Below are 25874 nucleotides of genomic sequence, written 5' to 3'. Positions count from 1 at the left end.
AACATATCCCTATTGTGTGTAATCCTGTACACTTCCCTAGCATCTGGCTACATACTGTATTTATCTCAGCACTCCTTGATTGTAAATTGGCAGATCTATTGTGGAGACAGGCACACGATGTGACATTTAATTTAAAGCTTTCATTGCTGTGCTGGGCTGTGCACTTTGTTTGATCCGTTTGGAACCAGACTTACTGCATCCACATTCACTGTACTTCATTATTGCTGAAAATGAAAATCACACTGCTGTAATTTTACATTGTATGGGAAGGAAGAGCCAACCTGGGAGCCACTGTTAAGCACTAATCCCGTCTTTCTGCATTAATATTTTGTTATTGGGGTTTTTTTTATGAGCACCTCCTATACTTGCTTCCTTTCTGCCAGATGGTGAAATGAGCAGTGCTATTTGGACTACAGCAGTTGATACTCTTTGTGATCTGGCTGCTGCAGGTTAAAACTCCAGGTGTTCAAAAGCAATCGGTCTGGCCAATGGCTGGTTGAATATGATATTATGGAATATTGAAAGTGCAGGGAACAATGAGAGGAAAATAAACATAAGACACATATTTGAATGGTTAGCATAGCATATTTGTGTCTAGTGTGGAACAGCTGGCCGCATTAATGCCTTCTGTCATAGCAGGGCCTGCTAATCACTTTGTCAGTTGCTTCTTTCATTTTTAGTCATTTGATAGTATTTATTTTTATTAAGAGAAAAATAAACAAAGATCCTAATTCTGCCCTCAGACTCACTGCCTCAATTAATAGAGTAGGTGAAAAAACTGAAACATTTCTCCTTTTTTCAAATCCCTCTCGCCCCATTAAAATTCAAAATATAGACAATTTTCACTGAAAACTCTCATTCTGGCACATTTCCACCTGCTCTCCTGCCATTCAAGTCCTTGAGAACCACATGTGTCCCTCCCTGGACAGAATTTGACCCAAGCAAAGGAGATTATTACACCGGGAAACACCTGAATCTCTCTCTCAACTGTTAACTCTACAACACAGTCACATGCACAAAGCATGGGATCATCATGAGATACATCCGTAAAAGAAATCACACCACTCAGCACATGAGATTTATTTAATCACATTTTGGATGAGCTATAAGAATAGAAAGAGAACTTCTTTTTCTCTTTAGGTGCTTATATGCCCCCACATTGCCATAGCATCTGTCCATCTCCCAGCTATTGATGGGTTTATATGCAGAACAGTGCTGTGATGTAGAGCTTATTTCCCTCATTTTACAGATGGGAAACCGAAGCACTAAGTGTTTTAAGTGACTTGTCTGAGGTCACACAGGAAGTCTCTGGCAGGGCTGAGACAAGAATCCAGATGTCCTGAATGTAATCCAATCCTCAGTTATCCTTTCTCCACACCCACCTCCCCTTTGGACCATACACCAGATTTTCATTGTTTGTCGGTGTGCCCCGAGACCTGGTAGAGCCGGATTCCAAAATGAGTATATGGTGCACCCCTCATATGTGCACACTCCAGTTCCTGCATCCAGCTTCCCTTCCACAGTGGAGCCTCCTGGGTTCCTCTGTAGAGGGCCCTCTGGGCCTGCAGAAAGATCAGCCAGATCTGCCAGGCCAGCCTTGACTGGAAACGCCTTATGTGTCTCTGGAGTATCCAGATGTTTCCATAGATCTCCGCATAGGGGAATCTAGAGGTCTCATTGGATGCCATTGCATGATATTAGTTTGTGGTGTCTGTTACTTCCTCCCAGAAGCAAAACTTTTTCATTAACAGGAGTGTAGACATTAAAAATGGAAAATTGCTTTTCTGGGACATCGAGTTTAGCAGTTCTAGAATTGTTACCAGTTCTGGAATTCTAGTTCTAGAATTGTTACCAGTTTAGTGCTGTCCCCCTTCTTATTAAGTATAGGGACTAGCACTGGAACTAGTAAGCTCTCTAATACTGGAGTGAACTTTTTATGTGCACACCATGTACTAGCAAAGGAAAGAGTGAATTCAGCTTTCCTAGGATACCTGAAACTGGCTATATAGGGAAAAAATCCAGATGTGGACTTGTGTGCTTTACTTGTATAGGTCTGTATCCATAAGTGGACAAGCACATCTGTCTCTGTGTGTGTGCATGTTTGTGTGAGCAACACAGATGTGCAGAAGAGTATCAATTCTGCCTGTGAAATTTATAAACTTCAGCTTAGTTTTCTTGCAGCAACATTCCCTTCCCCCCCTCACTCACCTGCATGTTCGCCAAAATTGAGAACAAGCATTTTAAAGGCAGCAGTCAGGGAAACCCAGTGGGGGCAGTTTAGACAGCTTTGTGACAGTTACACACGTCTGGTGAAGGAAGACCAGTGAAATTATATTAAACATATGAGTCTATTGTTAAACAATTTGTTTTATTTTAACAGTCAGTCATGCTAGAGGGCTCTTTTGGTTTATGAAGTGGTGAGATGTTTGGTACCAAGACAATAAGAGTATATTTTACTTTTCTATAGTATCTTTCATCTCAGAGGCTCTTAAAGTTCTTTACAGATTACAGATACGCAGCAGTGCTGAAATGCAACCACCTCTAAGGTGAGAGAGCAGACAGCTGGCACACAACTCTATGCAAAACAGTGGGAAGAGGGGAAATTTTGGCTGAGAACCTACCGCATCAATAAAATGTGTTTGTGTAAACAGATCTTAGCCTTTCACAGGTCAACTTTCTATTGGAGTCTGGTGGCACCTTAAAGACTAACAGATTTATTTGGGCATAAGCTTTAGTGAGTAAAAAACCCACTTCTTCAGATGTGTGGAGTGAAAATTGCAGTTACAGGTATAATATATATTGGCACATGAAGAGAAGGGAGTTACCTTACAAGTGGAGAACCAATGTTGACAGGGCCAAATCAGTCAGGATGGATGTGGTCCACTCCCAATAATTGATGAGGAGGTGTCAATACCAAGAGAGGGAAAATTGCTTTCGTAGTGAGCCATCCAGTCCCAGTCCCTATTCAAGCCCAAACTGATGGTGCTAAGTTTGCAAATGAATTATAGTTCTGCAGTTTCTCTTTGAAGTCTGTTTTTGAAGGGATATTTTTGTTGAAGGACGGCTACTTTTAAATCTGTTATTGAGTGTCCCAGGAGATTAAAGTGTTCTCCTATTGGCTTTTGTGTGTTACTATTCCTGATGTCTGATTTGTGTCCTTTTAGTCTTCTACATAGAGACTGTCTGGTTTGGCCAATGTACATGGCATTGCTGGCACACGACGGCATATATCACATTAGTAGATGTGCAGGTGAATGAGCCGCTGATAGTGTGGCTGGTGTGTTGGGTCCTAGAATGATGTTGTCAGAATAGGTATGGGGACAAAGAAGGCAACGGGGTTTGTTACACGGATTGGTTCCTGGGTTAGTGTTTCTGTGGTGTGGTGGGTAGTTGGTGAGTATTTGCTTCAGGTTGGGGGGCTGTCTGTAAACGAGGATTGGCCTGCCTCCCAAGGCCTGTGAGAGTGAGGGATCATTTTCCAGGATAGGTTGTAGAAATATTGAAAATTGTTGAAAATAATGGAATTGTTATTGAAAATTGTTGAAAATAGCAGAACACTGCTGGCCATCACATACATCCCCCAGCTAAAACCTCTTCAGTGCATCATCAATGATCACTGGTTGACCATGAGCATAAACCATTCTTTTCTGTCTTCAGGTTATGGGCCTGAGTTTTAATTCAAGGGAATTTCATCCGCTTACAGACGGACCTCAACCATAGCACCGGCTTCCGAGTACTCCAGCTCTGTTGTGACTCTATCCTGTCTTCCAGAGTAGATCTCAATTTGGCAGTGCAATATTAGCACAATTTAGAATTTTACAGACTCAGGGGAGTCATTGGGAGCTGTGTGCACAAATCCTGGGCAGAATCTGGCCTGTGAATTCTAACTGTTCTGTGCGGTTAACATTTGCACTTCTTTGCTGGTCCATGTGTGTTTCAAAGAGAAATCCTGGACTAAGTGAGAAGCAGTCTCTGCTGTTGGTTTGTAATGTCTGATTTTCTCTTGACTGCACAGGGCAAGAAGGGTGAAGTTGGTCTCCCAGGACTCGATGGCTTGCCTGGACCTCAGGTGAGTGACGTTTATGCTTGTTTCTTTAGAAACACAATAGCAATAAAAGCAGACATGATAGAGTTTTGTTAAAAAGGGACACCCCTGTATGAATAACATTTGTTCTAAAAAGCCCTCAGGCAGACAGCAGTGCTGCATGCAATGAGTGGCACTGATTCTCCTTTTCTTTACACCAGTTTTACAGTGGTGTAACTCCAGGAGCATGAATGGAGTTATTCCTCTTTTACACCAGTCTGAGTAAGAAGAGCCAGGCCCAGTGTCTCTCATTCACTTTAATCTTTCTTAACAGTCTCTCACGAGGTACTTGAACCAGGGCATTCTCTGGACATCACTTTTACATCACTATTCCCAGAGTGAGAGCCTCTCGGTTTACAGTACTTAGAGCAGCATCTCTGCAAATTACTGACTGTGCGAACTGATCACTGCAGAAAGACACCCTGTCAGTGCAGCAGGGGAAGGGGCTGTTTAAACCTTGCTTTGTTATTGGTCAGGTGGCACATCCCATGGAGGCCTCTGGGGTTCACTTTTCCTTTAGAGGAGGAAGGGGAGGAGGGTAGATAAAGAAGATAGAGACAGAACTTTCTTTAACAGGATGTGTTTGCAGTTCAGTTCTCCAGAGCAAGGGAGATTCCCACTCTTGGGTTTGTACTCACATAGCCCATTGTTCTAAGGCTACTGGGCCGGCTTCTGACCACTGCAGGGGTCAGTGGTGTTGCATGAGCAGTACATTAAGGCAGAATTTGGCTCGTTGGCTCGAGCATGGGGTGACATATGCCCTGCAAGGGGACCACATTGATGCTTGGTGACTCCAACTCTCATTTCCTTTCCAGCGGCTTTGTAAGCCATGCAAGATGATCTAAAGGGGCGGTGATTCACAACTGTTTCTGTACAGCGACCCCGTCTTGCAACAGAAAAATGCTTTGGGAATTTGTCACAGGATGAGTGGCTCCTTTAAGGGGAAATGGGGCCAACTCTACCTATGCCCTAATAAATTGGCTTCTTCCCAGCTTGAGGAGATGGGACTAAGAGAGTCAGCTAGGGTGACCAGATGTCCCGATTTTATAGAGACAGTCCCAATTTTGGGGTCTTTTTCTTAGATGGGATCCTATTACCCCCAACCCCCTGTCCCAGTTTTTCACACTGGCTGTCTGGTCACCCTAGAGTCAGCTGATTCGTTAAAGGACACCTAGGCCTTAGACAAGGGCTGAGAGAGATCAGTCTGGGGGAGGAGCCGCAAGGACCGCCTCCTTTGGGAGGTCCTGAACCAGGCTCTACAGGAGAACAGTATGCCAGGGAAACCAGCCTAGATTCTGAGTGCTCAACACAGAGCAGACTGGGGCAGAAAAGCTCCCACCTGGGCTCTGTATGAGCTTTAGTGATGGATTTCATTTGCGGACTTGGATGATTGTTTTGAATTATTTGTTATTAGACCAGCCCTGGTATTAGCAGCAAGAAAGCCTGTGTGAAGTTTACTAAAGAGTCCTGAAGAGGAGGAAAACTGAGGCAGGGTACTGCATAGCTCCTGCTGGCCATGAGGGAGTTCTCAGGAGGTGACTGCCCTGTTACAGAATCCCTTCTCTTCTCACCATAAGGAAAGGGAAGATGGTCACATACCCTCTCGACCTGTTTGTGACCACACTCCCCAACTGAGTACCCAGGAGAGAATATAACAACACATTAATCCCCTTTTTAATAATACATTATCAGTCCTAAGATTGGGGAATTTAGCTCTACAATCAGTTAAACTTTCAGACACAGAAGAGTCTAGATTCTACAGTGATGGGTTATATATATGGTGAATAAGACACAGTTAACTGTTGGTTGTTTTTGCTTTGCTGATACTTATTATTTCCCCTGGCAAGTAATGCTCTTGTTACTAGGAAATATCAGCTAGAAATGGATTCTATAGCAAATGTTCTGTATTAAGCTGTTGAGATGACTGTGAAAGCCATCAGAGACAAAATCCAGTAGTTTGCTATGTTGGTTCAGGTGAAGCCCATTACAGCCAATTTAGAATGCTGCCATTTCGGGTCTGCGTTTTGCAATGTCTGTGCTTTTCGGGACTCATTTCATTCTGCAGCATCTGGTTTAGCAGTTGTTCAGCAGCTGCGGGGAACGGGAATGTATTAACGTGTTTTCAGATACATTTTAAAGATTTCTTTGTAATGCTGGATGACATTAAAACTTCCCGTTGAGTGTTATGGACATTATGAACAACCCAGTTTAAAAAAAAAAATACAATTCCGGATTTCTGTCTCTGAATTAATCAATAATTAACGATTACACGATGAACATAATTCTACCTTTACTGAAGCTCTGCAGGGTTTTTTATAAACTTTCAGGGCACTATTTCAATATTCCTGATGAAAAAGATTGCTGATTTTGCATTACGCAGCTTTTCCCTTAGCACTAGCAAAACAAAGCTTGCACATTTTATGTTGATCAGAAAGAGATAAAACTTCAGTACCATCAAGGGATTTTTAAATTGACTGACCATGTGCTGTTCCTCTATTTATATTAACTTTAAGAATAAAGAAAACGATGCATGTTCTTGTAACAGCACCCTGAGCTGTGCGTGTGACTGCAGACTTCCAGACACGTTGGATAAAAAGAGCTTCAGATTTGGTCATAATGAAAGCACCTTCCACCTTATGGCACTTTTTAATGGCAGGTTTTTATGGGTTTTTTTGTTGTTGTTTTTTTACCATTGCTGCTTTATTGTCTTTTAAATACACCAGCGCGTGGATTCAGGGAACACTCAAGAGGAAAAGAGAATGTCTCAGACGAGGTCCTTAAAGAACAGTCACAGGTTCTGCCTTCTCCTGCTCAAAATTCTACTCTGGCTACATCTGCACTACCATAGTAAGCCAACCTACGTTACGCTACTACAGCTATGTGAATTATGTAGCTGGAGTCGACGTAGCTTAGGTTGACTTACTGTGGTGTCTACACGGTGCTGGGTCGATGGGAGACACACTCCCGTCGACTTACTTTACTCTTCTCGTTTGGGGTGGAGTACTGGGCTCAACCAGAGAGCGATCTGCGGTCAATTTGGTGGGTCTTCGGTGCATCGATCTCCAGAGCTTCGGTCCAACTGTAGTATAGACCCCATTGGAGTTGGGGTAGAGCACAGAACAGATGCAATGATGGGATCACAGCACATTTTCACATATGCTGCGGGGCGTGAGTGGGTTGAACCAGTGTGTGTCTTTATCTAGGGCCACTGAATGAGAATGATTTGTGTCTAGGAGGAGACAGGGGCGCACTGAGTGAAAGTTCAGTTCACATGGGGCAGCAGAATACCTCGCAGCAGTTCTTGTCCTCCCTGCCCGTCTCTGATGGCTGTCCGGGAGGAAGGGAAAGATCCTGTGACACGTTGAGAAAAGACTATGAGATGACACCAGTGCCTATGATAACATCCCCTCCCTCCACAAAACACATGACACTTCTCAGCTTGTGTGAAGAACTGGTTGAAAAATAGGAAAGAGCTTTTGTGACAACTCTTTTTTCACGAATATTTCAACCAAAAAAACTTGTTACAATTGAGAATGTGGAATATTTTTCAGCCAGACCCAGTTGTGTGTGAGCTGCTATTGAGTGCACGTTTTCTACATCTGCCTCATCTATTTAAGCAAAATTAATATTTGTATTTCGCAAGCACTAGCAATGGTATAAGAGCTTCTGTAGAGTAGCACAGTAGGAGAAGAGCTAATGTAAATAGGCTGAGGCAGTTTTTCCCCCTGCTCTGAGTAGATTTGTTTGGCACAGTGATAAAAACACCTGAACCCATCTACACTAGTATCTTAACAGTGGTGCAAAAGCAGCATTAATGACAGTTGCTGGAATCTGGGTACAGAATGGGTACTGACAGTTGCTGGAATCTGGAATCTAGTTTAGATTCCCACATAGATCCAGAGCACTTCTGATTTCTGATTACCTTTTTAAAGAGATCTTGAGTATAAACCCTAGGATGTGCTGAGTTCTTAACATCCTATTTACAAGGTAAGACTTTAGTAAGGGGTGTGTAAGAATCAGAGACGTGCCTGAACTGCAAAACTTAGATCTGAATCCAAACTTTCCCAAAGGTCTTGAAGTGGGAGGATTGGTGCAGGACCATCTTTGATAAGAATTGAAACAGGGAAAGGAAAAAAAAAATCTGGAGCCTGTTAGCTTGTTAATAGCTTTGAAGCCAAAAAACCCTGATGAATGTTTTCTGTTGTTTTAATTTGTTGTACTGACTGAATAAAAACCATTAAAAACAAACAAAAAGGAGAAATTAAGCTTGTTCATCAATAAACATAAGAAATCCCAGGCTGTGCCTTATGCTAAGATACAAAATTAAGCAAACACTTTTTTTTTTTTTTTTTGCTGGAAAGAAGATATTCTCAGTGAGAAACTGCAGTGTACAAAGCTCTGCATTCTTATGGCCTCGGGAGATTATCAGTAATTTTTGTTCAGAAACGTTGGTGCTCCAGTTATCATGCCACTTGGCTTAATAACTAGAGACCTGGTCCATTATGAATGATGCATCAAGCACTTAAAATGATTAAAAAGCCATGCAAGTTAAATGTACATGACTACAGGCCCTTAGGGCCTTGGTTTTCAGTGTTTCCAGCAGAGTCTCTTTCTATATCCTTTTACTATTCTCTTGATTTAAAAAACAGGATTTGAGTGGAGAATAAAATTTAGTGTTGTAATGCAACATTTATCAAAAATCTAGCATTGGAAATGTTAGTGTAAGGAGGTGTGGGCAGCAGGCTGGGGAGAGGTGAAGAACAGGTGTAAGGACCCCAAATGGGTGGTTGTTCAGATGTCAGCTGGCTATAGCAAGCATAGTAGAAAAGGGGAGTTTTGAGATACCGTATATACTCGATCATAATCCAGTTCGTTTATAAGCTGACCCCCCCAAGATGAGTAAGTAAAAATGGATTTTTTTTATGACCCGTTCATAAGATGACCCTATAATTCAGGGATTGGCAAACTTTGGCTCCTGGTCCATCAGGATAAGCCGCTTGCAGGCTGAGACAGTTTGTTTACCTTGAGCATCCGCAGGCACAGAGGTAAACCTAAGTAAACAAAATCTCCCAGCCCGCTGGAGCTGCTCTAGTGGGCTGGGTGGCGCGACCACAGCCTGCTCTGGTGAGCCAGACCGGGCAACATGGCTGAAGCCTGCTCCAGTGGGCGAGGTGGACGTCTTGGCTGCAGCCTGCCAGCTCCGGAGCTGCAGCTGCTTCGGACATTGTGGGGAGAGCAGCATGGCCAGAAGTGGGGACACTCTGGCTCCGTCTCTTCCCTTCTGGCTCTGCTGGCTCTGCTGCCTCTCTTTGCCCCTCTATTGAGGGGGGAGGGGCTGTATCCCACCTCTCCTTCTCTTTACCTGTTGATAAGCAAAACCTCTTCTCTGATGCCTCCTTTTTTTACTAAAATAATTCGGCTTATGAACTAGTATATACGGTACATTGTGAAAAGGATTGGGGATCTTGGCATGACAACAGTGAAGGCCTGACAAAGGAGAGGAGAGAGTGGGAGACTGAGGCCAAGTCTGTACTACAGATCTATATTGATATTACTACCTTACTCGGGGTGTGAAAAATCCCCTAGGGGCTCTGGAACAATTTTTATAGTGGGGGTGCTGAGAGCCATTGAACCAAATTGTAAACCCTGTGTCTGATGGAAATCACTTCAAGCCAAGGGATGCGGCAGCATCCCCAGCACCTCTAGTTCCAGCACCTATGAAATCTGCACCCCTGAATGATGCAATTATATCAGTATAGATCCATAGTGTAGACTTGCGTAGACTTACTGACCTAACCCCCCATGAAGGCTTCACTATATTGATGGGAGAGCTACCACCTCTCCAGGAGGTGGATTATTTACACTGACAAGAGAAGCTCTCCCATCAAGATAGGTAGCATCTTCAGTAGGTGCTGCAGCTGTGATGCTGTATGTGAAGTCAAGCCCTGAGATGAGTCTGCCAGATGGAACTAGTGAAGATTTAACAAAAGATGACATTTCAGAGTTTAAGTGGCTGTGAATGGCTCTGCAGATGGTTAAAGACAAACCTAGAAGTTGGAGCTGAAAAAGGCCTATTAGCATGAGTGCCATGTATTTTATTAGCATTATATCAGCAGTCAAATAATTCTGTGTGGCCTAAATGCTGTCTCACTCATAAACTGATGAGCTGCCTAAAAAACATTCATTGCAATCTTTGTTATATGGCTTAAGTGTTATATGAATCAAAGGAATGGAGAACCTACCTTATGAGAGGAGACTCGCAGAACTTGGCTTGTTTTGCTTAACCAAATGAAGGCTGAGGGGAGATATGAGGACTTTCTATAAATACATCAGAGAAATAAACACCAGGGAGAGAGAGGAGTTATTTAAGTTAAGAGCCAATGGTTGCACAAGGACAAATGGATATAAACTTGCCACCAGTAAGTTTAGGCTAGAAATTAGCTGGTTTCTAACCATCAGAGGAGTGAAGTTCTGGAACCGTCTTCTGGGGGAGAGAGGGAACTTAGTTGTGGAGGGGACTCAAATTTTCTTCAAGACTGAGCTTGAGGAGTTTATGGATGGGCTGGTATGAGGAGAATGACTACAACGACAAATATCTCCAATAGACAGAGATGGGACACTAGAAGGGGAAGGCTCTGAGTTACTACAGAGAATTCTTTCCCAAGTATCTGGCTGGTGGGTCTCGCCCACATGCTCAGGATCTAAATGATTCACCATATTTGATGTTGGGAAGGAATTTTCCCTCAGATCAGATTGGCAGAGACCCTGGATTTTTTTTTTTGCCTTTCTCTGCAGCGTGGGCACGGGATACTTGCTGGTTTGGACTAGAGTAAATGGTGGATTCTCTGTAACTGAAAGTCTTTACATCAAGATTTGAGAACTTGAGTTACTCAACCAGAGCTTATGAACCTACTACAGGAGTGGGTGGGTAAGGGTCAGTAGCCTGCAATGTGCAGGAGGTCAGACTAGATAATCATGATTTACATGAGTCTATGAGCTATCTTAAAAAAACATGCATTGCAATCTTTGTTATACAGATTTAGTATTTGTCTAAGTATTTTTAATGGTACAAGTGGCTTTGGACAGCAGCATGGAATATGTGAGCTAAATCTATGCAGTTTCAATTCCAGTCGAAGTTCTCTGGAGAAACCATTATACCCTCATGTACACCATGAATAGTGCACCCATTGACCTCTTCCCCAATCCTTTACAGAACAGTGAGCTCAGGCCAAAGCACCTAGTGCTCTGTTTGCATTTGCAGACCTTCCTGTGGGGAAGGAGAACCTCATATAGTGGTTGATGAGACTGTGAAAAGTAACTCATGAACAGTCAGAATAAATCTCTCTTTCTCTGACAACCTTCGAAACAAGAAAGGTCATAAAAGGAGAAAGTATCTCACATCATCTCATCTCTGGTACCCAGCTGGGAAGTCACAAGGCAAACCATCCTTCTGATTATGGAGAATGTCAAGTTCCAAAAGCCTTCAGACACTTGAATTAAATTCTTAAGCATGGAGAAGAGTCCCTATGTTAATTTCTGTAAAAAGAGCTGGTTGAAATTCTTCAACCAAAACATTTTCCGACTGGAGAATGTTATTGTCAAATTTTTTTGATTTCCATTGGGAAAGTCCAAACAAAATATTTCAGCTTGAATCAATATTTGGAAAAAAAATTGTTTCAAAATGTCAGTTCAAAATTTAAAAAAAATTCTGAAATTTTGAAACATTTTCTTTTGATCAAAAATGTGAAAATGTTTCATCCAGTGTTTCAAAATTGAATTTTTTCAGAATTTTTAATTGTCTGAATATTTTTGATATTTTGATTTTGGTGCATGGGGAACGCTTGCAAGAGCCTTAACCAGTTATAAGGTTTATGTGCACAATTCCTGTGCAATGTAACCAGATGGGAACACTTCACCTTTTTTATAGCCTCTTTACTCAGATGATCTCCTCTCACTTTACAAATGAATTCAGCTTGACAAAATTCCTGTGAAGCAGGCTTTGTCTTCATTTTACAAATGGGGAGACTGAGGCCCAGAGCATGGCAGTAAGTTGCTTAAGGCCACACAAGAACTCACAGTAGCAAAACCGAGAATAGAACCCAGTTCTCCTAGGTTTGTTCTATGCTCTCCTAGATTGCACTCCCTCTCCTTATCTCTTGATACTATGTAAAGAAAAAGTTGTATCAGCATAAGTTGCTGAATAAAGGAAATCTCATTCCACCATGATAAAGAGATGTGTTGTCACACATATGGGATGGGGTTGTGATATCAGCAAGTGACTCACAATGGGGAGGCAAGCAGATTATAAAGGAGAAAAATCCTATTTGTGCCTCAAGCTTATGTGGGTGGCAGTTGCATCCAGATTAAAAGAAAAGTGAACTTCCCACATCGGTTACATTAAAAAAATGGAAATATCTATCTTGCTTTTTAATGCCAAGGCAGGTCAGCCAGGTTATAATTGGTTCTACCTCCCACAAGCTGTAAAGTGCTTTGCACCTAAGTGACACTTGGAAAGATGTGAAATTGCTTGGTCCTTTGGAAAAAAGAAATCAAACAAAATCAAAGTGAAAGATCCTTATAACTCAGTGTCCTCCCCTCTCTCAGATCAGAATTTAAAAGGGACTCCATTGGGAACTGGCTTTTGGAAGGAGGGTTTTGTTCTGTACAATTGAATGATCACTAAAAGTGTCATCAGTAAAACCAAATTCTAGTTTAATCTTGATTATCAGCAACAGGAGGAAAAGGTATATAGAAGATGTGGCATGTGCTTATTGACTTGGGCGAAATATTTGAGGTAAAATATAGCCGAAGTATTATAATTATTTGTAGCAGTGCCCACTATGGGGTAGGTCCTTTTCACAGATTCAAGAACAGTCTCTGCTCCAGCGTGCTTGGGTTCTAAGGACAGACAGAAGTCAGGGGAAGGGGAACAACAATAGGCAATTTGTATACAAGTCAAATTGATTTTTTGCTGTAGGCAAAAACTTCAGAAAAAACTTTAAGGGGGACCAGGGCATGACAGATTTCTGCAAGTTCTGTGTATGTGACCATGGCACTTTCTATCTATTGGCTCTGATCAGTTAGGGCAACCGAGCCTGCATGTCCCTGGTGGCAGTAAATCTTCCAGGAGCAGGAGATGTAGTGGTATATGACTCCTTGGCTCTAGAGCTGGCAGTGTCACCCAGAAAGCTGGCTGCACCGGACTGTCTTGAAGGTGTTCTCATTCAGTGCATCTCCCAGGGAGCCCTGACAATATAAATTAAAGCTGCCGTCCCCCTGAGGAGGCCTCCACCAGCATAGCTGTCCCACTAGAGTGCAGTTTTGTAGATTGCACATGCCTGCCCCTATGTAGGTGAATCAGTCTTGTATTTGGGCATAATTAGCCTGCTTTAGGATGTGTCACGATGGTTGTGATAAAGATTGCAGTTAAGATATTAATAGTACCAATAAATATGGACTGTGGAACTCATTGCTGCATGGTGTTGAGGCCAAGAACTTGGCAAGATTCAGAGAAGGATTAGATGTTTATGTGAATAGCAAGAACATCCTAAGTTTCTATAGTAAATAAATAATAATAATTAATCATTAATAAAGACCTTGGGAATGGATATAAAACCTTATGCTTCAGGTTTAAGTCAGGCTCTGACTATTAGGGGATAGGATGAAACTCCCCTGTGGGCAGATATTCCACATCTGCCATGTGTGGGATTTCTTTTATCTTCTTCTGAAGCATCTGGTGCAGGCTACTGTCTTAGACACAGTACAGGACTAGACAACTCCTGAGTCGAATCCAGTCTGGGAGTTCCTATGTTCCCCACTATTTAATACCTGGTAGAGTTTGTTTTTCATAGAAATCAGAACTAATTTATATTTAGTTCAGAGTGAGCAGAAGCTCAAAGCCTCTGAGTAATTGCAATTAAAAATATATTTTTCCTCTCATGCATCCTCCTGCCTCTGCTCTTCACAAGACTCCCTTCTTTAACACCTCCTTGGATTCCTGTCTCTGTGCCTTTGTCCATACAGTGCCATGTCTAGGACTCTCTGCCTTGCCTCATTTACAACTGCCATCTCCTTTCTTTGTTCAAATTCCTCCGTAAAATGCATCTCTTCTGAGAGGCCTTTCAAAAACACTGTATATGAATAATTTTAAAAATGCCCAGCCAAGCAAACTTCAGGTCAGAGTGGTTTCAGCATTCCAACCATCCCAGGTCGGTCCACCACTGACCCCTTCCTCTCTCCTGTCTGCCTGATCCTTCTGTTTCCATGTGTCATTGGCTTCTACAGGAATGGGATCAACACCTTTGTCTCTGTCTCCAACTCAGAGCTTCCTGCCTTCTTTAATGCCAGCCCCTTTCACTTCCCATGTTCTAAGTGTCCTTCCACATTCACCACTGATTGTCTCAACAGTACCTGTTGCTTTGTTTCTTGCACTGGACTGATTTACACTGTTGCTTCTTGCACTTGATTCTCTCTCACTAGCATAGCTAGGTGCAAATCATCCTGGCTAGCACGATCCAGTTTTGGGGGAATGCTTTCTGGCTGCAGAGGCCCCCAGGCAGGGGAGTCTATAGGAGCTGTGTGCAATTACAACTCTCCTGAGCAGGACTTCTTGCTTAGCCTTAGATCATGCCAACAGAAGTCAGTATAACCTAGGGACTCTACTCCTAGTCTCCCATGTGATTGTCAAGTTCTGCATGCACCTCAGGTTTGCTCTAAATAATAATAATGTTATGGTGGTGATGGACACATATCTATTCTGGCCCGAGTTGCTGTATAAGATACAGAACTGTAGCAAGGCCAGCGAGTCTCAACTGATCCCATTTCTGATTACTTTGCCCCCTCTACTGGTAAGATGCTGATAATTTTTCAACTCCGTTTTATTCAATGTTTTCTAAAGTCGTAATTTCATAAGCTTGCTACCTTATATGAAACGCAGTGCCACCACCAACACCTCATCCTTCATTCTCTCTGCCACCTCCTACTCTCTCTTCCTCTCTCACTTCTTCCTTCAAAAAGAAAGAGTATAACCTTGGTCAGTGACCTGTAATATTGCAGTCACAGGATCTGCGACCTGTGATATTGAATAGTGACACTGCTAGAATTTGTTGGCCAAAGTGCTGACTTGTTGTTTTTGTTCTTATGTCTGTCTCCAGTTCCATTTAATTCTTTATACAAGGCACTTCCAAAATAAAAGCCTCAGAGTTCTCTGCAAAATCCTGCTGGCAAACTGAAAGTAAATAGAACCATGGTGCTAACCAGAGGGAGGCAGGCTACATTTTACTACCCAGTCACTTTTCCTGCATTTCCTCCCACTTTATTTGTTTAGGCCCCAATCCAGCAAAGCTTTTTAACACAGGCCTAACTTTAAGCACATAAGCAATTTCCACCTAGGTCTTCAGATGGTCGCTGAAGAGACCCCCTCCCTGGTTTGCTCATGGAATGACCCGTCAGATCTTAGCCCTCTAGCCACCACCTCTCTCTCTGAGCAGAGACCCAGATCCCTTTCCCTCCTTAGCAGGGGTCTCCCCACCTCTGAAAATCAGGCTACTTCTTTAGGTGCCTAATTCTGGATGTTGATGTCTAACTTTAGGCATCCGAGTTTGACAGTGTTGGCCAGCATTCTTACCAGCTCAAGCGTTTTTAAATTAAGAGCCAGCATTGGTACAAGAACAAATGGATATAATTTGGTGACCAACAAGTTTAGGCTTGAAATTAGACAAAGATTTCTAACCATCAGAGGTGTGATATTATGGGACAGCCTTCCAAAGGGAGCAGTGGAGGCAAAAAACCCTAACTTGTTTCAAGAGGTGCTTGATACCTGACAGGGTGCTAACAACAACAGTCTGTTCACTGATGCTACTGCAGGCTCAGCTGTGATCAAAGAAATACTTTCTGTTGGCAGACTGTAAGCACCTGAGTGGTCATTACTGGGCTAATGATGTAATTGGGAGGATATAAGTAGAAGGAACAGGAAGCAAGGGGAAGCTTAGAGGGACAGCTCAGAAGATGAGCTGTGAGGGTACAGGGAAAGTTCAGGCTAGAAGATGCCACTGTTAAGTTCTGTGTGTAAAAGTGCAGAGGAATGAGATACACATAGTGAAAGGAAAACAACCTGGGTGTGTTTGACTGTGGGGTGACAGAAACAGGCTAGATAGAGTGGCACACCAGGTAGCTGAGGGAATGCCCTGTGATAATAAGTTAATGGGGTGATGGTCTGATGAGGTTGCTTACAGTGGCATTTGGCCCTCTGCGACTGCTGTTAGGAAATATCTCCAAAGGCTGGTGATGGGACACTAGCTGGTGAGGGCTCTGAGTTAGTATAGAGGATTCTTTCCCAGGTGTATGGCTGGTGGGTCTTGCCCACATGCTCAGGAACTAACTGATCACCATATTTGGCATCAAGAGGGAGATTTCCCCCAGGTCAGATTGGCAGAGACCCCGGTTTTTTTTTGCTTTCCTCTGCAGTGTAGGGCATGGGTCATTTGTTGGTTTGAACTAGAGTAAATGGTGTATTCTCTGTAACTGAAAGTCTTTACATCAAGATTTGAGGACTTCAGTAACTCAGCCAGAGCTTAGGGGTGTATTACAGGAGTGGGTGGGTGAGGTTCAGTGGCCTGCAATGTGCAAGTGGCCAGAATACATAATTATGATGTTGCCTTCAGGCCTTAAAGTCTATGAGCCTGTGAGCAATCTCATTGCTACAGAGAGGGCTATAACGTAGGAAATATTTTCCCAAGCGAAGTCAGTTAAAATCAGACTGGCCAAAGCACTTACTGCTGTACTGTGGGCAATCTAGTGGGGGCCCAGATGAAAAGCTTAGGCATTTCCATCTCCAACTTGTTTAACACACTGAGAACACTTTCTACATCATTTTTGTGTTGACTATTTACTACTCAAATTACTAATGGGCAAAACTGCAGATGTTGGATCTTTTATTTTAAAATATTGGACCTACTGTATCAGGTCTAGCCATTTGAAGGCATATGGGTAGAATCACATTTAAAAAAAAATCCAACCAACCCTGTCTCATTCATTGTTTATTTCACAAATCTGGTGTTGGAGGTAAACCATTTGCTCCTTAGCTTCCCTTTGAAACAATCTTAAACGAGATTAAATAAGTCTTACTATGGCTAGAATGTTTCACTGGACAGGATCTGCCTTGCGAGTTAGCACTGATTGCCTGAGCCTCACTCATTTCTTGCATCTGGGACAGGTCTGGAGTTCATCTTGCAAGGAGAGTAGATAGTGGCTTAAGAGGCTGCCTGTGCAAAGCCGGTAATTCTGTTCTGCTCATGAGTACAGGCTCCCAGGGAGCTCACTTTTGGCATCTGTCCTCTTTTTATGGAGGATAATCAAATAAGGGTCAGTGTTGCATGTGATTAGAATCAGCTTGAGGGAGCAGGACACCCTATGCCCAGCAGAAGATTGCGTCTTTCACGCTCTAGATGGGATGTCATTGAGTTTGATTAAACATTTTTCTTTCTTTCCTTGCAGGGTCCAATCGGGCCTCCTGGTGTTGCTGGCCCTCCTGGTGCTCCAGTAAGGAAACATGCTTATGTTTTTCTTTGTTTGTTTGTAAAGGGACAGAAATGGCATTTTGAAGTAACTAAGGCTCAGGCCTGCTTCCGTAGACTTCAGTGGGAGCTTTGCCCTTGACTTCAATGGGAGTCAGATCAGGCTTTGGCTAGGACATATTCATGCTCGCACTTCCTCATTCGGAAGCACTGGTTGACTTAATGTGATGGCTCCTCTACACTTACTCCTGAGGAAATTCTGTGCCACTGTGTGTGCACAGAAACACGTCCCACTGCAGATTCTCTTTGCTTCCCTACAGCAAAATGGGTTCTGTGGGGAAACAAAGAGCAGCTGTGTCAGTGCTCACTTACCTCTCCCTGGCAGCATGGGCACATCTGTTCGGGCACCCAAAGCAGCCAGGGAAGAGGTAAGTCACGGGGCAGGTGGAGATGCCAGGGTCAACCAGGGACATCAGTCCCAGCTGGGCGGTGGCGGGGGAAGGAAGAGAAAGAGGACAATGGAGTCAGTTCCCTCTCTCCCTCCCCTCCACAGAGCAGCCAGGGTTGGGTCAGATCAACCTTCCCCAGCTACAGGAAGCTCTGCATCAGGGGTGGGGTGAATTGGCGGAGGAGTCTGGGTGCAGGGAGTGAGGCTTGGCAGAAGGGGTTGAGTGCAGGGGTGGGGGAGTCCAGATGCACAGGGGTTGGGCAGATGGGGAGCAGTTCCCTGTACGCTGACCTCTTCCCCCTTCCTGGCCCCATTGCTCCTAAGCCACCAGAGGGAGGGGTCACTGTAAAGGCAGCAGCTCCCCCTGTCTGCCCAACCCCTGTGCATCTGGACTTCTCTCCCCGCAAATCCCCCTCCGAGCCTCACCACCTGCATCAGGAGCCCCCCACACTTACACTCCTACCCCACTAAGCCCCAATGAGCTGCACCCTGACCCTTACCCTCCCAAGCCCCACTCCCCCAGTTTCCCCCCTGCACTGACTCTCTCACACCCAGACCCCCCCTGCTGAGCCCTAACCACCTTCACCTGGACTCCCCTGCAGAGTCCCATTCCCCCTGCATCCAGGACTCCCAACAAGTCCCTGTGTATCCAGATCGCCCCCTCCACCCCTGAACCTCCCACCAAGCTGCCCGCACCCAGATTGCACCATACTTCTGGTACTCTTGAGGAAATTCTGCACCAAAAATGTAATTCTGCATCAAAACATTAAAAATTTTAAAACTCTGCAAAATTCTGCGTCATTTTTATTTTGTCAAAATAACACAATAACAATATAATCACACCATTTTCAATTAATTTGGTATTTTATTTCAAAATACTTGTCAGCAAATAGCTGTATTTTGATGAATAAAATATACAGAATTTTGCATTATTTTAAAATACTGTGCGCAGAATTTTTTTATTTTTCAGGGCAGAATTCCCTCAGGCACATTTGACAACTACTCCTAGTTCCCAAGGTAGAAATAGGCCTTTGTGAGTGGGTAAATTGTGCTGATCTATCTGAGCGGAAGTCGGTAGCAGAATGTCACTGCATTGCAAAGGCCTGAATGCTAACAATTCCCTCCTGTGGTTTCGTTTGTAGGGATTGCCTGGAGAAATTGGTGTTTCTGGTAAAACTGGACTGCCAGGACCAGCTGTAAGTTCTGAATTGCTGCTTTCATTTCCCTCTTCTCTTACTCTGCATGTCTAACTCACACCCTCTTTCTAGTACCTTGTCCACATAAAAGGTTAATCAGTCTGCTACAGTTGGTCTCTTCCTCTCATGCACTAGAGACTTACGCTTTTAGCAAGAGAAATCAAGGATTCAAACACCTCTGCTGGCTGAAGCAAGAATCTGTCATACACGTACTTTGGGATTTCAGTACAAGAATACATTCAGGCAATACTTTTTTTATTACTGCCCCCAAATTATTGCAACAAGCAGTTCTTTAAAACCACAAGCTTTCCAAATCAGGCATGTGAACTGAAGCAAAGTCTCCGTCTTAGAACAGCAAAGCAATTTCCATTGGGTATTTAATCCCAAGGCAGATCAATTAGGATATAATTGGCTTTAATATGCACTCCCACAATCTGTAAATTTCTTCAGTGGCTGTGTTAAGACAAGAGTCTTTCCTGCCTTTCTAATACATTAGACAAATCATTGTCATGATGATTCTGCTAATTGATGCTTTCACATCGATTTGATAGATTGTATGGTTAATAAATTGCTGACACTTTAAGAAGGAGACAGACTATTTTATCCTTGGAGGCAGAAGAGACTGGGAACTGATGAGTAAAGATACCATCTCCAAACTTATTTAAGAACCAATTTATTTATAGTCTCTAAGGTGATTGCTGTTCTTTCTGTGTAGCAACAGTGACATCCAGTGGCCATTTACCAAGACTGGTTTATTGGATAGGAGATGCATCACCTGCCTTGGGAGCATGTGTGTGACATGGTGTTTCCCTGTGATCCAGATGGAAAATAGAACAGAAATGTAAAAAAAAACCTCAGGAAATAAACAATGGGGCTGATTCTGCTGTCCTTAAAACCAGCATAAATGAGAGAACACTGAGGTCATATGTGCCTGTATCTCCTAGCAGCTTGATGCTAAATGAGTCCTGGTTTAAAATGGTCTGAACGTAAGTGGTCTCCCACAGCTGATAATTTTCTCTTGTTTAGGGATCGCCTGGCAAGGATGGATTAAATGGTCTTCCTGGATTTCCAGGCCAAAAGGCAAGTGACACAGGATATGCCAATTTAACACCATTCACCTACTGATCTTACTCTGTGGACGGAGTGCCAAACTTCTCCATGCTAGATTCTCACCCATTCCACTTCAGTGAGCCAATAGGTGCAGCTTCAGGGAAAATCAGCGGAAGCTACTGTATTGAATTTGGCACAGGGTGTATTCAGCCCCTGTGACGGGTTCCCCAGGGTACAACCTGGAACTGGGGTAGCGCCTAGCCCTCTGGCATACCAGCTTAGGCTCCATCTCACACTGTGATGTTGTGACAAGCTGTCAGCCTCTCTAAGTACTGCACTTACACAGCCACCCACAGGCAGGGACACACCCAGCTGAGTTACATGAATGCTTCTCCTGAGCCACTCATGAACAAACAATAGAGAGGCATCAGCCAGTTCCCACAGCTCCCCAGCCTAGGAGCCCAGGGCTGTACCCACCTGCCCTGGCCAGAAGCCTGATCAGTGTAAGTTTATTACCCAGTCCACTCCTCCCTCTGTGTGGAGAGGATATGCACCCGCTTTTATACACTGAACAGATTTCCCATGCACGTCAGCCAAAGCACACTGTTTAAGGTAAAATATAAAACAGATTTATTAACTACAGAAAGGCACATTTTAAGTGATTATAAGTAGTAAGCATATAGATCAAAGTTGGTTACCTAAGAAATAAAAGTAAAATTGCAATCTGAGTGCTATAAACTAGACAGGATTTGAATCAAGCAATGCCTCACCCTGATGGTATAGTTTCTTCATACACAAGCTGGGATTCACCTTTCCAGCCTGGGACCATCTCCCCAGTTCGGTCTTTGTTCTCCAGACTTGTTTCCAGGTGTTGAGTTTTAGGGGGAGAGAGGTCAAGTGATGATGTCACTTCCCGTTTTTATAGTTTCTTCCAGCTTACTGGAAAGATCCTTGGCTATGACGTGAGTCAAGCAGTCTCCATTGTCTACATGCTATCTCTGAGAAGTCTTCATTATATACAGCTCATAGGATAGTCATTGTGCATGTGGACTCCTTTAGCAGGCCATCAGCATGTCTGGCTCCTCCATTGTTGCACCCGAAAGGCTGATTTTGGGTGTCCCAATCTCACAACATATTTCAGTAACACACACATAGCAAAACATAGCAAACGTGGCAGGCGACCAGCTTGGCTTAACAGAGAAATCTTTCAGTGAGTTTAAACACAAAAAGGAAGCTTACAAGAAGTGGAAACTTGAACAGATGACTAGGGAGGAGTATAAATATATTGCTCAAGTATGCAGGGGTGTAATCAGGAAGGCCAGCTGGAGTTGCAGCTAGCAAGGAATGTGAAGGGTAACAAGAAGGGTTTCTACAGGTATATTAGCAACAAGAAGAAGGTCATGGAAAAATATGGGACCCGTACTGAATGGGGAAAGCAACCTAGTGACAGAGGATGCTGAAAATCTGAAGTACTCAATGCTTTTTGTGCCTTGGTCTTTACAGACAAGGGCAGCTTCCAGACTGCTGCACTGGGCAGCACAGTATACAGAGGAGGTAAACGGCCCTCAGTGGTGAAAGAACAGGTTAAGGACTACTTAGAAAAGTGGGACATACACAAGCCCATGGGTCTGGATGCACTGCACCCAAGGGTGCTGAAGGAGTTGGCTGATGTGACTGCAGAGCCGTTAGCCATTATCTTTGAAAACTTGTGGCAATCAGGGGAGGTCCCAGATGATTGCAAAAAGTCAAATATAATGCCCTTCTTTAAAAAAGGGAAGAATGAGAATCTGGGGAACTATAGACTGGTCAGCCTCATCTCAGTCCCTGGAAAAATCACGGAGCAGGTCCTCAAGGAATCCATTTTGAAGCACTTGGAGGAGAGGAAGGTAATCAGGAACAGTCAACATGAATTCGCAAAGGGCGTGTCATGCCTGACCAACCTTATTGCCTTCCATGATGAGAGAACTGGCCCTGTGGATATGGGGAAAGCGGTGGACATGATATACCTTGACTTTAGTAAAGCTTTTGATATGGTCTCCCACAGTATTCTTGCCAGCAAGTTAAAGAAGTATGGATCGGATGAATGGACTATAAGGTGGATAGAAAGCTGGCTAGATGGTTGGGCTCAATGTGTATTGATCAATGGCTCGATATCTAGTTGACAGCTGGTATCATGCAGGCAGAGTGCCCCAGAGGTCAGTCCTGGGGCCAGTTTTGTTCAACATCTTCATTAATGATCTGGATGGTGGGTTGGATTGCACCCTCATAAATTCACGGATGACACTAAACTGGGGGAGGGGTAGATATGCTGGAGGGTAGGGATAGGGTCCAGAGTGACCTAGACAAGTTGGAGGATTGGGCCAAAAAATCTGATGAGATTCAACAAGGACAAGTGCAGAGTCCTGCTCTGCTACAAGCTGGGGACCGACTGGCTAAGTGGCAGCTCTGCAGAAAAGGACCTGGGGATTACAGTGAACGAGATGCTGGATATGAGTCAGCAGTGTGCCCTTGTTACCAAGAAAGCTAACTACATATGGGGCTGCGTTAGTAAGAGCATTGCCAGCAGATTAAAGGAAGTGATTATTCTCCTCTATTCGGCACTGGTGAGGTCACATCTTTGGGCCCCACACTACAGAAAGGATGTGCACAAATTGGAGAGAGTCCAGCAGAGGGTGACAAAAATGATTAGGGGGCTGGGACACATGACTTATGAGGAGAGGCTGAGGGAACTGGGCTTATTTAGTCTGCAGAAGAGAAGAATGAGGGCGGATTTCATAGCAGCCTTCAGCTACCTGAAGGTGGATTCCAAAGAGGCTGGAGCCTGGCTGTTCTCAGAGGTGGCAGATGACAGAAGAAGGAGCAATGGTCTCGAGTTGTAATTGGGGAAGTCTAGGTTGGATATTAGGGAAAAAAACTATTTCACTAGGAGGGTGGTGAAGCACTGAAATGGGTTATCTAGGGAGGTGATGGAATCTCCGTCCTTAGAAGTTTTTAAGGCCCGGCTTGACAAAGCCCTGGCTGGGATGATTTAGTTGGGATTGGTCCTGCTTTGAGCAGGGGGTTGGACTGGATGACCTCATGAGGTCCCTTCCGACCCTAATCTTCTATGATTCTATGAAAAAGGCATAACATCCCATACAATGAGAGCACATACAATCCAACAAGATATTAATGTTGAACAGATCAAGCCTTTTAAAATGATACCTCACAAGCCATACTTTGTACAAAACATATCATAATTATATAACAGTGGTGAATATGGGGGTTCCAGGGTGCTGCTTTGAAGCACAGAGTGCCGCAGTCCCATGAACAACAGGGGAAAGAGTGACTTTCTCATCCCTTCTCCTTGATCCAAATGCCTCCTTCTACTGTTTGCTGGCAAAGAAGTGGCTGCCGAACTTCTAGGTACAGTTACAGTCTTGCCAGATGCCACAGGGGGATTGTGTCTTAGTACCAATGCCATGCCCGAGTCAAGTTCAGACTCTCTTCTCAGGCCACAATTGTTCAGACACCCAAAGCCCACAAGTAACACCCAACACATGTGGGCTGAAGTCCCCACAGGTTTTTCCCTTGCCTGTCCCAGCCACTGGAAAGAGAACACATCCTTCCTTTAAATCTCCTGCTGGATCACGTGACAGGCAGGGAGCTCTGAACCCTGCCCTAGCTGTGGTACCCTCTCACAGGAATTAAGTGCAACAGAAACGAAACACAATAAATACTGCTCAGAGTGATAGATTTAAAAACTAGCATCCTTCCCTACATGGCGATCCAGGCAGAGAAGAGGTGTGTGTCCTGCCTTAATGGGAGAAGTGTCCTCACTTGAATCACCATCGGTACTTTCTGAAGCATTAAGGAAAAGGGCTCTGTGATGGTTCTAAGCCGCTGTGCTTCTCCACTGGAGTTAGGTGTTAGCATTATGAATGGTGAAGCCAGAAGAAAACTTAGACTGCGGGTGGCAGTTCCTATATCTCTTCTGCCTGCAGCTGCCAGCCTGTGTTAAAGGACTAGAAAACCTGCCTTACAGTGATAGACTCAAGGAGCGCCATGTATTTAACTTAACACAGAGAAGGTTAAGGGATGACTTAGTCACAGTCTATAAGTTCCTTCATGGGGAACAAATATTTAATAACACGCTCTTCAGTCTAGCAGAAAAGGGTATAACACAGTCCAATGGCTGGAAATTGAAGCTAGAGAAATTCAGACTGGAAGTAAGGAGCACAGCTGCCAACTTTTGTGCAGTAAATAAGCACCCTGACTTTCACAATCAGCCAAAAATCAAGCTAGTCCCATTTCAAAACAAGGCCAAAACAAGCCAATCCCTAAGAACCCCAACACTCCATGTGACTAGATCCCCCCAGCCTGCAGTCGATGACTGTGGTGGGCCCGCTGTGCACCCCTGACACTCTCTCCCCTGCTTGCCCACCCTTGCCCCTGCTTGCCGGGAGCAGATGAAGAAAAAGAAGCAATTAGCTACAAGCCAAATAAGCAGCAACTTAAAAACCAAAAACTAGCTAGCAAGCAACTCACAAGCCAATTAAGCCAAAAACAAACCCAATTTCTGCTTTTTTTTTTTCATGGGTTTGGCATATCTGGTAAGGAGTGAATTTCTGACGATGAACTACTCTTGTAGAGTGGCTTGAGGTTGTTCACAGAAGGAATTTGGCTCCATGTTATTCCAGAATGGAATCTAATGAGATCTGAGGTTTTGTATACAAATATTTCAAAAGTGGACAGGGCATCTCAGGAACCAAAGCGTGTGTCTGCACACCCACACATGGAGTTACTGGCGATCTGAACCACCTGACTCCCCGCTCAGACTGTTGTCTGAACATTGACTGCACCCCTGGAGAGTTGTTCTGTTAACCTCTATTTGTGTTCCTTACAGGGAGAACAAGGAGAAAGGGGACAGGAAGGTTTTCCTGGGAAAGCTGGTCCCAAAGTAAGGAATTCCAATTTACTGAGCTCTCTGTAAGCATGAATCGAATCTGCCAGAGCCTGACTCTGATTTCACTTATATCTGTGTAAGCAGGGGTAGCCCTGCTGATGTTAATGGCCTTACATTCATGTAACACTGGTGTAAGGGAAAGGAGAAGCAGGTCTGTGTCCCTCTGGGCACAGTGGATTCTGTCACAAGATGCCATCATACATAGTGTGGCAAACTACGCACTATTATGATGGGTCTCGCACTTTCTCTTCTTTGGCAGGGGGGTTCAGGGCACCATTTCTTGACCCTGAATTGGAAGATTAACTGCCCCACTAGAGTCCTAGAGGAGGGGGATGGAGAGGGAGGGACCTGGGCCCACCCTCTACTCCAGATCCCAGCCCAGGGGCCCTGAGCATAGTGGTGAACCACTTGAACTGACACTTCCTTCCCTGGGCTACTTCCCTCTCCTGCCCTTCAGCTTGTGGGGGGCTTCCTGCCCTGCCTCTGTACAAGCCAGGTGCTCCTTTACCTTGGGTCTTGGACTTCTTAGCTCACCACAGCACTTCTCCAAACTGTCCTCTGCTTCCCGTCAGACTGTTCTCTGCTCCAACATCACTCCTTTCTGCTCCAACTCCTTCAAACTGTTCTCTGCTCCAAT

General features: G+C 44.1%; 1 protein-coding gene across 5 annotated transcripts in view; it reads left to right on the top strand.

The window, feature by feature from the left end:
- Positions 1-25874, top strand: part of COL22A1 (collagen type XXII alpha 1 chain) — a 372600-nt gene that overhangs the window by 228684 nt on the left and 118042 nt on the right. For all 5 annotated transcript variants that reach the window (XM_050940514.1, XM_050940513.1, XM_050940511.1 and 2 more), the window contains exons 23-27: positions 4016-4069; positions 17579-17623; positions 19189-19242; positions 20269-20322; positions 25178-25231. In XM_050940514.1, the coding sequence (XP_050796471.1) occupies positions 4016-4069; positions 17579-17623; positions 19189-19242; positions 20269-20322; positions 25178-25231 (261 nt within the window). The remainder of the gene's footprint in view (positions 1-4015; positions 4070-17578; positions 17624-19188; positions 19243-20268; positions 20323-25177; positions 25232-25874) is intronic.

The sequence above is a fragment of the Gopherus flavomarginatus genome, chromosome 2 (assembly GCF_025201925.1).
Source record: "Gopherus flavomarginatus isolate rGopFla2 chromosome 2, rGopFla2.mat.asm, whole genome shotgun sequence".
NCBI classification, from domain to species: Eukaryota; Metazoa; Chordata; order Testudines; family Testudinidae; genus Gopherus; species Gopherus flavomarginatus.
Note: the sequence above shows the minus strand (reverse complement) of the source record. Positions and strands in the feature narration are given on the sequence as shown.